The sequence below is a fragment of the Perna viridis genome, chromosome 3, assembly GCF_037379345.1.
Source record: "Perna viridis isolate PV_CMFRI_1.1 ecotype Kerala chromosome 3, ASM3737934v1, whole genome shotgun sequence".
NCBI lineage: Eukaryota > Metazoa > Mollusca > Bivalvia > Mytilida > Mytilidae > Perna > Perna viridis.
In genome coordinates, this window is record NC_142447.1 from 14,046,210 (window position 1) to 14,061,591 (window position 15,382).

At 33.2% G+C, this 15,382-nt stretch overlaps 1 protein-coding gene and 1 long non-coding RNA gene across 2 annotated transcripts in view; one reads left to right on the top strand and one right to left on the bottom strand.

Annotated features, from left to right (window-relative positions):
- Nucleotides 1–15,382, top strand: part of LOC148621103 (uncharacterized) — a 37,306-nt gene that overhangs the window by 8,815 nt on the left and 13,109 nt on the right. The gene's annotated exons all lie outside the window — the stretch shown is intronic.
- LOC148621105 (uncharacterized) lies at nt 4,062–14,718 on the bottom strand. The gene is made up of 2 exons (XM_088575144.1): nt 14,542–14,718; nt 4,062–5,388 (listed from the first exon to the last, which is right to left on the bottom strand). The coding sequence occupies exons 1-2, from the start codon at nt 14,632–14,634 to the stop codon at nt 4,945–4,947; spliced, it is 537 nt and encodes a 178-aa protein (XP_088431270.1). The 5' UTR covers nt 14,635–14,718; the 3' UTR covers nt 4,062–4,944.

A 15,382-nucleotide genomic window follows, 5' to 3' on the forward strand; every position in this document is an offset into this window, starting at 1 on the left:
CCATCCAAACGACGTTACATAGCTGGATCTGCAAAATGTACCACCAAACCTCTAACAAAACTTTTAACTTCAATCTATACTCACAGCTGTTAAAGAGGGTCTCCAGCGCTGCACCGACACTTATTACTCCCGTAATTGTATTTAATTCAATGTGGATCCTAAAAAATCCAAAATATCTTTTAAGTACCTTCAATTCAATATCAATATCATAATACAATAGCATTAAACCCATGATTTTTCAACTCTTTATGCTTCTATTCTTTATATTCAGTTTAAATCATGACTCGAAAACATTATATATCGTTGTCACTCTAAAAATAACGGTACACCTCAATTCAAATATGTAATTCTCGGTGGAGATTCCTCATACTTCGTAAAAATACAATTCCAATCCTCTTCCAAGTATACCGAAGAAGACATTTTCAAAATGCTGGAATTTTTTATCGACAATTTATTTGTGCACTGTGATGGACGCGTTTTTCAAAAAAACGGTCGGCATTCCAATGGGAACAAATTAACCTATTTCTTCACTCTTATGAGGCTGACTTAATAGCTGATCTGTTCCAAAAGAAGAAATATTGTTTAGCTAGATCGTTTAATCTCAGTTTCCGCTATATTGCATATTATCGTTAAAAAATCCCAGATTCGGTATATTATACATGTACATCGCATTTATCCGGAAGAACTTGTGATAAAAGATAGAGATCGATTGTAAAGAAAAAAACTATTGACTATACTACACGACAAACGCAATGACTTTTCATTCCGTATTGTCAACTTTCCTTTCATGTGGGGCAACATCCAATCAGCACCTGCGTATTACGTTTTATTGTGTATAAGTTATGCCAGAGTTTGCCTTTTTGTATCGCGCTAAACTTCTTACTATTAGGCTTATGTTGCTACAAGATTGAAGTCATCACTACAGAAGTTTTATGGACTCATGAATCGTTATAGTGTATCCAGCTGCATTTTTTTCAATGTCATATTTTTTCTTTCCTCTTTCGCCTACCTTGGACTTTTTATGAGAAACTGGGCGGGTGTTTCTAGAAAAGCAGAGGACACTTACCCTACCGGTGCATCTGGTCCTTGCTCCCAGTTTTTAGTGAAGTCCGAGTTGCTAATTTACTTTGTTACTTTGTATTATTTCGGTTATTTTATGTTCTTTGATGTGTGTCTGGTCTCCATGTCTGGTCTTTGATTACATTCTTTTAATTTCCGCTATAATTTTGGTTCCCTTGATTACGCTTTTCTTACAAAGTACTGGCCACTGCAGGCAGGCTTTTCGATGTTCTCAGACATTTTTCGTCTGAAAATCGGATAACGTAACAAAACCTCATTCACTTTTTTCCCGACTTTGCAAGATTCTTGCATTTTCTGAGAGGACGGTCTGCAGTGAGATTGAATTTTAGACTTTAAACGCTGTTTGGAGGTTGGCATCTTTGGTCGCATTATACATGGTTTTTTATCACTTTGTAATCGGTTTGTATTGCTCGTAACTATATAAGGATTTAATTCGATTTCATGAAATGTAGGCAAGCTTTGCCAACATCGAACCTACAACGTAACGTGGTTGTCTATTTCAATACGTATATAAATGGCTACTGATAATCATGTTTCTTTGTAAGTTTTTTCTTGGTATACGATATCGAAAATGAATTTTAAAAAATAGAAAATACCCTTCCATGCCTGTAATCGGCATTAACTTTCGAAGAAGCAATGTCTGCTATGTTTGTTTACGCTACAATGTGGCTACATATACATTACGTACAAGAAATTTACACGGTTGTAAAATGTGACATCGCGGAGCCTGTAGAAGTTGAAAACTAATTACAATGCACGAAAACAATAATATGTTAATTAGATTAGAATCAATTTACCTTAAAATTTAGTTCACACTCAAGGTAATAAATTCTTCCCAACTTTGACATTGATACGAAAATACGGCTGCACTTTTTCCTGTTTTTTTATGGCAAAAGCGCAAGTAGTAAAATTGTGTAATCAGAGTAAGTGGCTCATATTATGGTTCAACCACGGTGTTGTTTTAACAGATAAGACTCGTTCTTTCTGATGTGGGTACCATTATGGAATAACCAATTGTGCTATAATTGTTGGCTCAGGAACTATTACGAACCGTGATGAAATTTCGTTTGTTTGTTTGTTTGCTTTTTGGGGGGTTTAGTTTTGTTTTGTACATTTTTAATCTAAAAAAATAAATTGGTTTGTATCTCATTTCTCACCAAATAAAAAAAGAGAATTGTTAATAAAATAGTCATGGTAAAACAAAATTACCTAAGAATTATTCTATCAGTAGGTTACCCTTATGGATAACCTAATGAGACACCCGGACTTAGTGGGAGGTCATAACGCAAACGCTTTGGTTTTTTTATTTTGTGTGAGTCTTTGTTTACTTTGTCTTATTTTTTATGTAATTGTATTTTATAATTGCCTACATTGTGCGTTTACATTTGTATGTTATTTCTGTTTCCTGGTTCGGCAGTTTGATTATGCTTTGATGTTGATGTGTCTAAATTGTCTTTAAAATGTTTAGCCCCGTGCAGGTCCGGGGTCAAAAGAATAGGCCTGCAGCAGCGCTAAGCTTGTCGTAAAAGCGACTAAATAGTGCTCAGAAACCTAGCCGGGGACTAGGCGCTCTGCCCACAGAGCAACTGGGATGTGTGCCCCAAGTGATGGAATGGGGTACCCCAGATGTGTTACATGCTGGGGTTGTCAGGCTATAATATGGAAAACATGACCGCAAACCATAGTGGTGCACTGTGTTGGGAAAGATGCCACGTTCCTCGCACGTTAAAGAACCCTGCTGTGGTATTCGATAGGAGTAGGAACCTTTGCGCTCCTCCACAGGAGGCTTAATTGCCCAATTTCGATGTTTATAACTTTTTTATGTCTAAATTTATTTTGTACGTGATTTGTTTCTTGTTTCGATAATGATATTTCCAGTCTCTTTATCTGAAGTGGTTGTTCTGCTTGTTTCGATCTTATATTATATTTTATGCAGTATCTATAACCAAACTTTTCGATTTTAACGGAAATTGTGATTTGAATAAAAATTAGAACAAATGCAACCAATTAATTGGCGATCCTAGAGGTTCCAATGGATGGTTTGTTTGTTTGTTTGTTGGGGTTTAACGTCCGAGCAGCAATTTTTCAGCTATATTCAGACGATGAACATGAAATGGATGATAAAATGAACATGAAATGAAAAAAAGGATGGGACACAAGGATAATAGGGTCGACAAATTTTGATTGCCACTGGAAAAAGGGGGGATGGGTAAGGTCGGGCAATTAAGCCTCCTTTGGCGGAGCGCAAAGGTTCCTACTCCTATCTAATACCACAGCAGGGTTCTTTAACGTGCGAGGAACGTGGCATCTTTCCCAACACGGTGCACCACTATGGTTTGCGGTAAGGTTTTCCGTATTATAGCCTGACAACCCCAGCATGCAACACGCCAGGGGTACCCCATTCCACCACCTGGAGCACACACCCCAGTTGCTCTGTGGGCAGAGCGCCTAGCCCCCGGCTAGGTTTCTGAGCACTATTTAGTCGCCTTATACGACAAGCTTAGCGCTGCTGCAGGCCTATTCTTTTAACACCCGGGCCTGCACGGGGCTCCAATGGATGGAAATCTCCTTTAGTAAATATTTGGATAATTTCGTGCAAAGTCCTGAAAATATGAGAAAATTATAACCTTGAGTCCTTATTTGATATTTTTGGGTCCAGCCAATATAAAACCAAGATAAAAAAAAAAAACGGAACGAAAACAAAAAGAAATGAGATAAGTACCGTAACAACTCTTACACCATGAATGTTCAATACAGAGAAACCTCTTTCATTCAAAAGTAATAATAGAAGCTCCGCTTAATATATTTCATTTGACTGTATTTTCATAACGTCATAAAACGTGAAACGTCACGAGTTCTATCTCGTCTTAGAGTGATCATCTGATAAGTATACAAACGTGGCTAAAATAGAAATATCTTTGTCTGGATATTGAGAAAAAAACACGACAAACCTATCAACTGTCTATAAAACTGAAAACAACAATCGTAAAATGTTTTATTCAGAATTATATCAACTCGAAAATAACAGCAGAGCGAGCATGCAACAAAGATTGGACGATCTTACTGATTAACACCCTTTTATGTTTCTATAAGAGCACTTTGCTTTATCCCTTAATCGATCGATAAGAAGCAATACCTTTAAACAATTATATACTAAATCGTATTATGGCTTCTTTGTCTATCCCTTTAGCAGCATTTAGTGTTGCGACCGACAGTGCAATGGCTTTTAATGTCCGTTCATACCTTGCGCTGTCTCTTATAACATGAAAAAACATTCGTACAGTAACGGAAAATGCACGTAAGACAGATATTCAATCTTTCAAATTTTGAACTGGTAAATAGTTTTAAAAGTCAAAAGTAATTATCAGACGACCGGTTCCACTAATTTTTAATGCTAACTGAAGCGTACCAGTTGTCAGTTTTACAAATCAAATCTTTTAACAAAGGAAACCTTCCATCTTGAATCATACATTATTCATAGTCTTTGTCATCATTGCTCTATAGGATAGAAATCAAATATGAGTTAAAGAAAAGAAAATCATTAATCTGTAGAATAACATCAGAAGCATCTTACACAAAATCCTCTTGAAGCAAACCTTTTCTGAATACTAAATAAACAGAAAACACATGAGAAAAAGCTTATTAGACTATTAGTGATCGTTTAAATTTGACAAAAAAACATTTTTCTACTGAAAACATATCAGAAATGATGTAGTTATATTTAAGAATGTTTGATGCATTTTCAATTATACGGTAAGTTCAGGAAGCAAATTGTCAAAATGTTCTACCAACTCTTAAAATAAATCCTTCTTTCGGTATTGAATCATTCCTAATTCAAAATAATCCTTGTTCCCAAGGAGATATTTAGATATTAAGAGACTTATCCTCTGGAACCCTTTCTAGTCTCCCCAGTAATTTGGAGTAAAGTGAAGATCTCTTTCCGTGGTTACCACAGCCATATAAGTTACAGAACAGTCGTTTTTGTTCAGCCTTTGATGTATCCATAGAAACAGTGGGAACAACTGGCGCGCTGAAGGAGCGTTTCTTTCCATTCTGACAACCAAAGAAGCCGTTGCAGAATGGTCTTTTTCTTATAATTGGCAAGTTTGATGAGTCATTGTCTTCCTCCAGACTTCGTCGGATTGCATTAAAGCATCCTGCGTTTCCGTTGCAAAATATTCTCTTCGGAACATTAACTCGGCGCTCTCCTGGATTCAGGAGACTGTCAATCTTCGCTGCATTGTCCTCTTCAAGTAAGTACTCGTCCACTAAATCTCTGAGTTTAATTCTTGAACTGTCACTAAGCAACTGAAAAACATGAATTAAACTCTCATTCAATATGTTTGTACATTTCTATGAGCTTAGTGTTTGAATAAGTACTTGGATGTATATATTATTGAAAATACCATAGGGATGAAAACGGTAAACCGATTAACCGTTGGAAGTACCGAATATCGAATACAAAAAAAAAAAGCTACTCGGTTAACCGTACACGTTATGAGTTTTTAGATTTAATTTTGAAGTTATATTCAGGTCATATAAATATCGAAACGCCGATTTCTAATTTAGTCATGCGATTTTTTTACCAGAAGCTAATTACAACATTAAAAGTTTTTTTGATAGTTCTCAAAACATGTAATTTAAAATCGATTATACAGCTCAGGTTGTCTGAATCGCAGTCAATAATTTTTGTTCTCTTTAGTAATTATAGCAATTAGAAACAAAAATGCCGCCGCCTTAAGCTTGCTCTTATATTAAGAGAAGTACAGATGAAAAACACCTTAAATGCAAACTATGCGACTTTGAACGGTTTTATGTCATTTAGTGGCATTCTAGGTAGTGTGTCTTATATTAGAATTTTCTTTATCATGAAACAAACTTGTCAACTAATCCAATGTTTCAATTTTAAAAAATGTTCACATCACAATATCATAAGAGAATATTTCAGAATTTAACGTGAGAAAATTTTCAAAAAGACACCAGTAGTACAGAAACGTAGGTGAAGCAAAGGAAAACTCGAAGATAGATGATTCCACTTGTAACAAAAATGCAACAGATTATACGAACTAACTTTATTTGGGCAATTAACGAGTGCAAGCCCCGAAACAGTGTCTGATGTTCAAAATTCACTGTAGACACTGCAAGAATCTTACTAAGTCGGGAAAAGTGAATATTATTTTACGCGACGTTATCCGATTTTCAAACGACGTATGATTTGAATAACGCCCGAGGATTTCGAAAGGCCTGTCTGCAGAGGTTTATAAGAGAGGAAACGAACGTCTGCCCTGCGTGGGGCTCGCTGCAATTGCAAACCCAACCAGATTTGAAGAATTTATTCTTTTATTACTAGCGTTCAAAACGATGTTTGTATTATTGGAGCACGGACTGCGGACCAATCGACGCTAATTGATGACACAGTACCAAACCTGGTTATTCAAAATAATTTTGGCCCAAAGGGACCAACCCATTAGATGTTTAATTTGATGTAAACTGATCATATGTATTTCTGAAGCAAATACATGTAGCTAATTATAAGTACTTATATTGTAAAAGTAAAACCAGTCGATATGTCTGGGTACACTCATTTTCAAATATTTAATTTTGATATGTACATTTTTTCGTAATTGATATTACCGATTGTAAAAGTACGTTATCAGTACAGGACAATAACTTGATCAGTCGGGGGAAATAATTAGTCATCAGCCCGGGGTGATAACCGCTTTTTAGTTCCGGTTGTTCAGCATGCGCATTATTACACTGTTGTGGATTTACCGATAATTCGATAACACATATCGAACTTGCAACATTTATCAGTACAAGTAATGTTCGAAAATTTTAATCCCTCTCTCCTTACCCGTAGTTACTTTAAGGTGGTTCCACAGACAGGAAGGGATAATTTATAATTGTTAGTCTTAATTCCATTGTTTCTGTTTCACTTGTCTTAAGTAGTTTTTACTTTGTATTTAGTTCATACTATTATTATAATAATGTACTTATATGTTTTCTTTTTTATCATGTTAGTTTGCAGTTTTGTCTCGCAGTCTGCTATTTTTAATCTGTGTTTAATTATTAAACATTCTGTATTCTGTATGCCTTTAATGATAATGGAAATCTTATTAATCTGTGTTCTTGAGCCCACACCCATGTCTGTTATCATTTTATCACTTTATGTTCCACAAGTGTTAGCAGGGAGGCAAAGAAGAAGCGGTGGAATTATTTGCCTTTAAGGGTGTCCCTTCAGGGGTGGGTCTATTACAGTCTCGTAGGATTAATAAGTAATGTAATAATTAAAAAAACCCTACAAATAATGACATTTAATTCATAAAAAGATGTATAAAGTCTTTTAGATCTTAATTTTAATTTCTTAAAAATGTATGTATTGGAAATGATACAATTTAAAATATCTATAGTAATGAAAGGTGACCACAATTGGCATTTTCGTTTGTGATAAAAATGAATCTGCTTTTCATATATACTTGAGGCAGGCTATTTGTTGATATTTAAACATTTCAGTTTATAATACCAATGTTTATGACGCATTATAAGTCATAAGTATGTGATTAATAGGTTATTACATGATATTTTCATATCGCCTTGGTAGCAGCCCTCGCCAACGTAACCGACTGATATAGAGAGTGGTATGGAAATTGTCATGTAATATATTCTATATATATAATTGTCAAAATGTGTATAAAACGTACAAAAATAGTTGAATATGAATAACGACAAAAAAAAAGCCCGTCACGAATAAAATGAAAATTTCATTTCACATTTGTGGTCAGATGTAAGTGTAAAAACAAAAATTACAACAGATTTTTTTACAACGATATTAAGGCGGTAGACCTAGGGTAAGGGACACAACTCGTGAAATCAGTGATATGTTTGTATTATATTCAATTTCACCAAAGCCTCTCAAGCTTTTGTTTGACGCAGAATAAAATGAATTCAAGTTAATTAGATGCTTAAATAGGATTGATGTAAAATGCTGATACAAACGTTTGATTGATTCTTAAGAGTTATGTCCCTTACCCTAGGTCTACCTCCTTAAACTAATCGTACATTTAGTGTACTATTGGCTGGATGGTTTATTGGCTCAAACTAATTATCTAATTATTCAAGTTACCCAACTGAATCAAATTATTAATGAATTCGATTAATAATGCAGTATATGTATAATATTCTCTAAATGATAGAACTTATTTCAATATATTTAACGACGCTGTCATGAACGTGTTCATTTCTCTAGATCTGAAGATTGGCATACGCCTATTTCACTAATTTGATTGGTTTTTATCAATTGCAGTAAATCGGTTTTGGTTATGATTAAGTAATCCGATTTCAAATATCGTTATATATTATGATTACTCGTTTTAGCACGATTCATAAGGATATTTAAATTTCGTGATTTATTTCATTTATATTAGTCGTTTGAATTATTCACATTTAAATATATGAAATAGGTTTTATTATAAAAAGTTTCCTGGCATTTTTGTGACTTAATAATATTGCATTCGAGTTTTCAATATCAGACTTTCCAAGTTCCACACAGCGGCAGTTATTCGTTTCCTCTCGTACTAACCACTACAGAAAGGCCTTTCGAAATTCTTGGACATACTCAAATCAAATGTCGCTTGAAAATCGGATAACGTCGCGTAAAATCATTTTCCGGTTTTACAATATTGTTGCATTTTCTGAGAGGGTTGAATGCATCGTCTATAGTGAATTTCGAACGTCAGACGTTGTTATGCAGCTTGCTAGCTTTCATGTACATTTTCCGAAAATCGTTTCTATTCATCATTGAGCGGTATGTTTTATGAACATTTCAAGCCTAATAGTTTCATAGTTCAATGATATTTTTATGCTTTTCAACTTACCAAAAAAAAGACAAACAAAAACAAAACAAACAAACAAACAAACTAAAAAAAAGCAACAAACAAATATTACAGTATTTATCTCAAATTAATTTATACCAAGACAAATGAAATTCGTTTAAGTTTTCTGTCCTGTATGATAATTTTCGTTATCTATCATATATCATTTGAGTTTGAATATTTTTTTAATTAAAAATCTCATGTAAAAGTCATTTATATTGATTATAAACTTTGACCTTTAACAAACATTTCAAGCATAATAATTCAAAAATCTTTCTGGCTTTTCGATCTAAAAATAAAAACAAGCATAACAAAGCAACCAAACAAAAACCAAAAAGGAAAACAAAATAAAAAAAACAAAATTTTTGAACTTTTCATGTGGTTGTTTTTGTCCCATTACATAGATATATAAATATTTAATATGAATCACATGTATAAGTAACCTATATAACCCAAACAATTAAAAAAAAACGAAATTCTGTCTAAACCAGATAGTTTTAAAAATAAAAGTTTACTTTTTTTACCTTGGTAAAGAAAACACCTGTCTAAACCTAACGAATGTGAAAGTCCAAATCTGGTTTGATTTAGTCATGGTTTTATTGTACAGTGTGACTTCATTCAATATATTTAATCATTCTTCATCATCGTATCAACAAAATGAAACAGGGTTTGATATCAATGAAGCGACATATTTATAATATGCTACATAATGTACATGTCACTTAAGGAGGCAGACCTAGGGTAACAACTCTTAAAAATGATTCAAACGTTTTTATTCAGCATTTTACATCAATCCTAAGAAAGCATCTAATTAACTTGGATTCATTTTATGCTGCTTCAAACAAAAGCTTTAGAGGTTTTGGTGAATTTGATTATAATACAAACATATCACTGAGTTATGTCCCTTACCCTAGGTCTACCTCCTTAAAATCTTCTTTAGAAAGTTCTCTTTTAACCATGACCTGCAGTTTTATTCATTTTTTTTACGTTTTTACTACTTATTATTTTAGATTTATGAAAATAAAATTTTCCCAAGATATTAGCAAAGTGAGGCAGTTGCATGTTTTAAAACCAGTCACGATTTGATTTGTAAGTTTATCACAACCCTTTGTCGAAAATGCTTATGTTAATAATTTAAATTTCCTATGTAAACCATTTAAATTTTCCACGTTAGTCATATCACACAAGTGCTGCAAACTTAGGGAGTCCCTTCAAGTTAAATGTTTGCAGAACTAAATATTTTCTATTTAATTTTGCACTAACTCGTGCTGCTTAGATATTGCAGTAGTCTGATTGTCAAATTTAATGTACTACAATTCAAAATTTCGAAAGGAATATAAGGAAGAAATGAAACATACATCTGCCGCTGTGTTTCGCCCATTTTGCTCTTAGGGTTCATGTCGGTAAGCCCCGTGCAGGTCCGAGTGTTAAAAGAATAGGCCTGCAGCAGCGCTAAGCTTGTCGTATAAGGCGACTAAATAGTGCTCAGAAACCTAGCCGGGGGCTAGGCGCTCTGCCCACAGAGCAACTGGGATGTGTGCCCCAGGTGATGGAATGGGGTGCCCCTGGCGTGTTGCATGCTGGGGTTGTCAGGCTATAATACGGAAAACCTGACCGCCAACCATAGTGGTGCTCCGTGTTGGGAAAGATGCCACGTTCCTCGCACGTTAAAGAACCCTGCTGTGGTATTCGATAGGAGTAGGAACCTTTGCGCTCCGCCACAGGAGGCTAAATTGCCCTACCTTACCCATCCCCCCTTTTTCCGGAGGCAATCAAAATTTGTCGACCCTATTATCCTTGTGACCCATCCTTTCTTTTTTTCATTTCATGTTCATTGTCTGAATATAGCTGAAATATTGCTGCTCGGACGTTAAACCCCAACAAACAAACAAACAAACAAACAAACATCATGTCGGTAAACTGCATAATTGTCTTTATGTCTAGTTTTGTTTATTTTTTATTGTCTCTTATTCTAGCCGTCTATTCGGAAGTTTATCCTTAGTTCATATTTTTGCATTAACGTGTCTAATTCTAAATTAAAATGAGTATTCAGAATAAATTCCAGTTACATGTAGTTAAAACGTGAATTAAAAGTTATATTTATCAGGTTTTTTTTCCAAAATATATATTGCAAGATTTATTCTTCCATTTGTATACTGTAGTTCTTACTCTTAATATATCATTTATCATATTACCCTACAGAAGCATCTGGTCCACGCTCCCAGTTTGTGGGAGAGTCCTAGATTCTCGTTTACTTTTGTTACTTTGGATTACATTCTTTTGATTTCGCTAGAATCTTGGTTCCCTTGATTACTCTTAGTACCTTATCAATGATGACACGGTTTGCTAAGATGACATTCCAAAACGAATAAACTACTGATCAATATTTACACCTGCATAATTAATGGCTGTTATTTACATCTGTAATTAATGCTAGCACTTATGTCGTCAAAATATTTCTTAATATGGGTAATCATGCTTATTTGTTCTAGGGTTTTAGTAAAACACAATACCTACTGCTTTGTTTGTTTACTTTCTAATCATGATAACCAAAATGTTTACAAACAAAACTAAAAAGGACTATACGATAACTTGCATACAATACCTGAATAATAAAAAATTGATCTTGAAATAATGATCCTATTTTTATGTATTTATTTTATTTTATTTCTTTGTTTTCATTTAATCGTAATTCAGTACGTCTTAAAAGAATTAGTGTAGCATGAGCCTATGTTAAGTGTGAAAAAAAAACTGTTTATCAATAACTTTAGTACATTTATTTTAACCATATTCATGAGCACAATTCTTTAAACCATAAACCAAAAGTAAACTGTGTACAATACTTCAAACAATGAACCTAAACGCAATCAAAGCATAACCTTTCATCAGCAGCATTAGAATAAAATATAAAGCAAGATACAAACATTTACTTTTTTTACAAGTACCAAAAACAGCGAAATCCAACACCGAGAGGTTCTGCTATGCGCAGTACTAGAAATGAAGCCTCATTGTTTCAGGTATTTTGAAATTTGTAATACTGACTACTGGGTTGGATAAAATGACAAATTATACATAACTGATAATTGAGGATAACTATTTAAATCACGCTATCGCTTGTGAGTTTAAGGATTGTGCAAATGTTCGCTCTGTAGCGACTAAGAAAATATGTTTTTATATTGCAGCATTTCGTACGACAAAATGAAATTTCAAAACTTTGGAACAAATACAATGCATCGTGTAGAAGTAAAACTGTTTGGTAGATACTGAAAAAAATACGACGAAATATGCTGAGGGATATACGTGCAAGGCTTTGGTAAAATTTTGTGAGGCAATCTAATATCTTTTTACGGTTCAGTGTAAAAAATAATTTACAGGAAGTATTTGTTTAGTTTTGATCTATGAAAGAGAAGAAAATATTTTAAATGAAAAAATTGTAGGCTCGTTTTTGTCGAACTAATAACATTCATAATTACTAAAATAAAATTTAAAAGAGTAACGTTTGAAAAAATAATTATCAAGTTTATAAATCTTTGACAGCTTTCGATGATTCTAAAATATCAATAGGGAACAAACTCAATATGATAAAAACAAAAACAAAACACCACTGTCTTCATTTATTGTGTTTTCCTTTTTAATTTAAGTGTTGCATATTAAAGCATTTTTTTCACTAGGCATAATGTCAATTGTAAGGACATAATTCTTGCTTATAGTTATTATCATGATTTTGTCTTAACATTCTTAGGATGAAAAGGGGAATTTACGCCTTTCTGTTTATTTGCCTTTGAATAACTACCGACATTTTAACATAGATAATTAAAAATTAATTAACAGTTAACAAAATTTAAAAAAAGCACCAACAAATAATGAAATTAAGGTAATGAATGTTTTAGAAGAATGTACAGTTCCTGACACTATATATGATACAACAAAGCAACAGATGATTGATAGATAAGCACCTTTGTAAAAAAACATGATACATTAATTATCCCCTGTTTTTTTTCATCAAATTACCCGGAAACGAAACGTGATCGAAATGCATTTGTACAGTCAGGTGCAAGGACGTTGAGATAAAAGATTCTGATGAGTATTTTATAAAGTATTATGATAAATTATGTCTATCACGTACGCTTCAATCAACCCGGGAATTACTCGTAACGGAATATGTCTTCATGGGAAAATGTACTTACTACTGGTTAATCAAGACTCTACTTACTTATTAATAACTGTAACCGTATGTAGTTAAACTGTCTAAAAACAATAGACATTTAAAGTAATACTCATGTGCAAAAAAGAAAGCATAGCAGTGTTTCTTTTTTTTTTTTTGCAAGAGGAACCCTTTCTTTCCGCTTTTGTTTTAGTAAGAAAATGTTATAGATTGCCAAAAAACAAAACAAAACAAAAACACAAAAACAATGAATATCAGTAAAAAATATCTCAAGCTTAACGAAATTCTTGGGTATAAATCGCCCTTATCAAAAGTTTCATGCGGTTTTAAGAGGAGACAATTTCTCTGGAACGTTTGGCAACAGTTAAAATAATTACGTGAAGAGGATACGGCAATATTAAAAAAGTCAGACCGCCGATTTATCAATGTGGCAAGCTTAGCACTGCTTCACTGGTAATAGTATGCCGGCAGCTCGCTTTAGATTTTGATATGCTTGTGACGTAAAAGCTTATTTGATATGAAATAGAAACCAAGTTCCGGAGGTTCGCGAACAGACCATCAATTTATCCGATATATTTTATTTACTAGATTTCATTTACTAGATATATAGGCAATTTTTGGGCAAAAAAAAACCTTTAGAATTATTATTTCGTAGCTGACGATATATTGTTTAATAATTATTCAGTTAAATTAAGCATGAAAGCATTTCGTGTATTTGTCGAGTATTATTATGGCGATGGTATACCGCAAATCTAGCATAAATAACTTATAAGTATGTGTGTCTTCAAAGATAAAAGTGTTATTAGTTTTCATGCTTTAATTATCAGAGTTCATTTTTTTAAAAAGGATGAACCTATAACAATCGGATGAGACACTTTAGCTTTTCAAAATGCTTACGGTTACGCATTGTTAATATTTCCATTAATGGTTGACAATTTGTCTATTGCCTATTATAGTTATCAAACCTGTGCATTTTTTTTTTCGAGAACTTAATATTTGATAAGTTTATATTGGAATGAAAGTGTTAAAATGTCATTGAACTGATATTTAAGTTAAACTTAAAATACAAAGTATAATTCGTCAAAGAGTTAAGTAGAGAAAAGCAAACAAATAAAAATCTGCTTGTCTTTTAAGTTAGTCAGAACTTTATAAGTTAATATGAGTAAAGGAATAGTTACCTTTTATTTTCTAAAACAAGTAAAGAAGATTGGAGATTGGAAGAATAATCAAGGGAACCAGGATTCTACCGGAAATCAAAAGAATGTAACCCAAGGACAAAGACCAGACATGGAAAACAGACAAATACAACAAAGAACATAAAGCAACTAAAATCATACATACAAAGTAACAAAAGCAAATGGCAAATCGGAATCCACTAAAGACTGGGAAAAATAAAATAAAAAAAACATTTATGTAAAAAATTACCTTTTTTAGAAGTTCTTCGTCTGTTATATCATCGGCAAAGCCTAATAAAACCATAGACAAAAGACAAAAGCTTCCAAGTACAAATTTCTCCATTGCCTTAACACGAATTTTGCCTCTCTTTGATTAACTATATGATTTAGGCGCCTGGTGGTGGAGTTGTCCCTCTATCAGCTGAGTCTGAAAATGAAATGGCTTTAAATGAGCAATATAAAGTGTTTATATATACACTTATTCAAAATTAATGAATTAGAAATTCTCTAGGTAGCACTGACTGCTCGAATGATCTAAAATATCATTACGTACATTTTAAAGTATGGGAGTAATTAGTTAGCTACCCACAACAGGTTAACAATTTCAAAGTGACGAACGATTTTGTAATCAATACTACTATTTTAAATTTTAATATTCCATATTTAGCTAATAAGAAATTCCATTGATAGCCACCATAGCAATAAATTAATATTTGTATAAGCAAGATCCAGTAAAAATATCACATTCACCTGAAGTGTTGCTGCTGATCTGTTGATTTTCTCCCTTTTATGTCAACAAAATTTGAAGATGCCTTACACATAGTTTTCTCTCATATTCAGAACCGAGTTTCCATATCTAAAGACGCACGAATAAAGTTTCATATGCAAAACAATTTTTGGATAAAACCATATTTCATGATTTTCAATTGGATTAGAACAATATATTTTTTTAAATGTTGTTTTATTTTCTTACCTGTGTCAGTGGACTAGAAAAATGTCCATTTTAATAGATAGGAATCTTTATAGTTTGCGAAAGACCTTTGTTAGAACCTACGAAGTATGTGGGATAACAACTCCCGAACGGCGCATGC

Coding starts and splice junctions, on each gene's coding strand:
- LOC148621105 (XM_088575144.1), bottom strand. CDS start 14,634: ATGGAGAAATTTGTACTTGGAAGCTTTTGTCTTTTGTCTATGGTTTTA. Junction 5,389..14,541: donor ACGAAGAACTTCTAAAAAAG/GTAATTTTTTAC, acceptor CATGTTTTTCAG/TTGCTTAGTGACAGTTCAAG.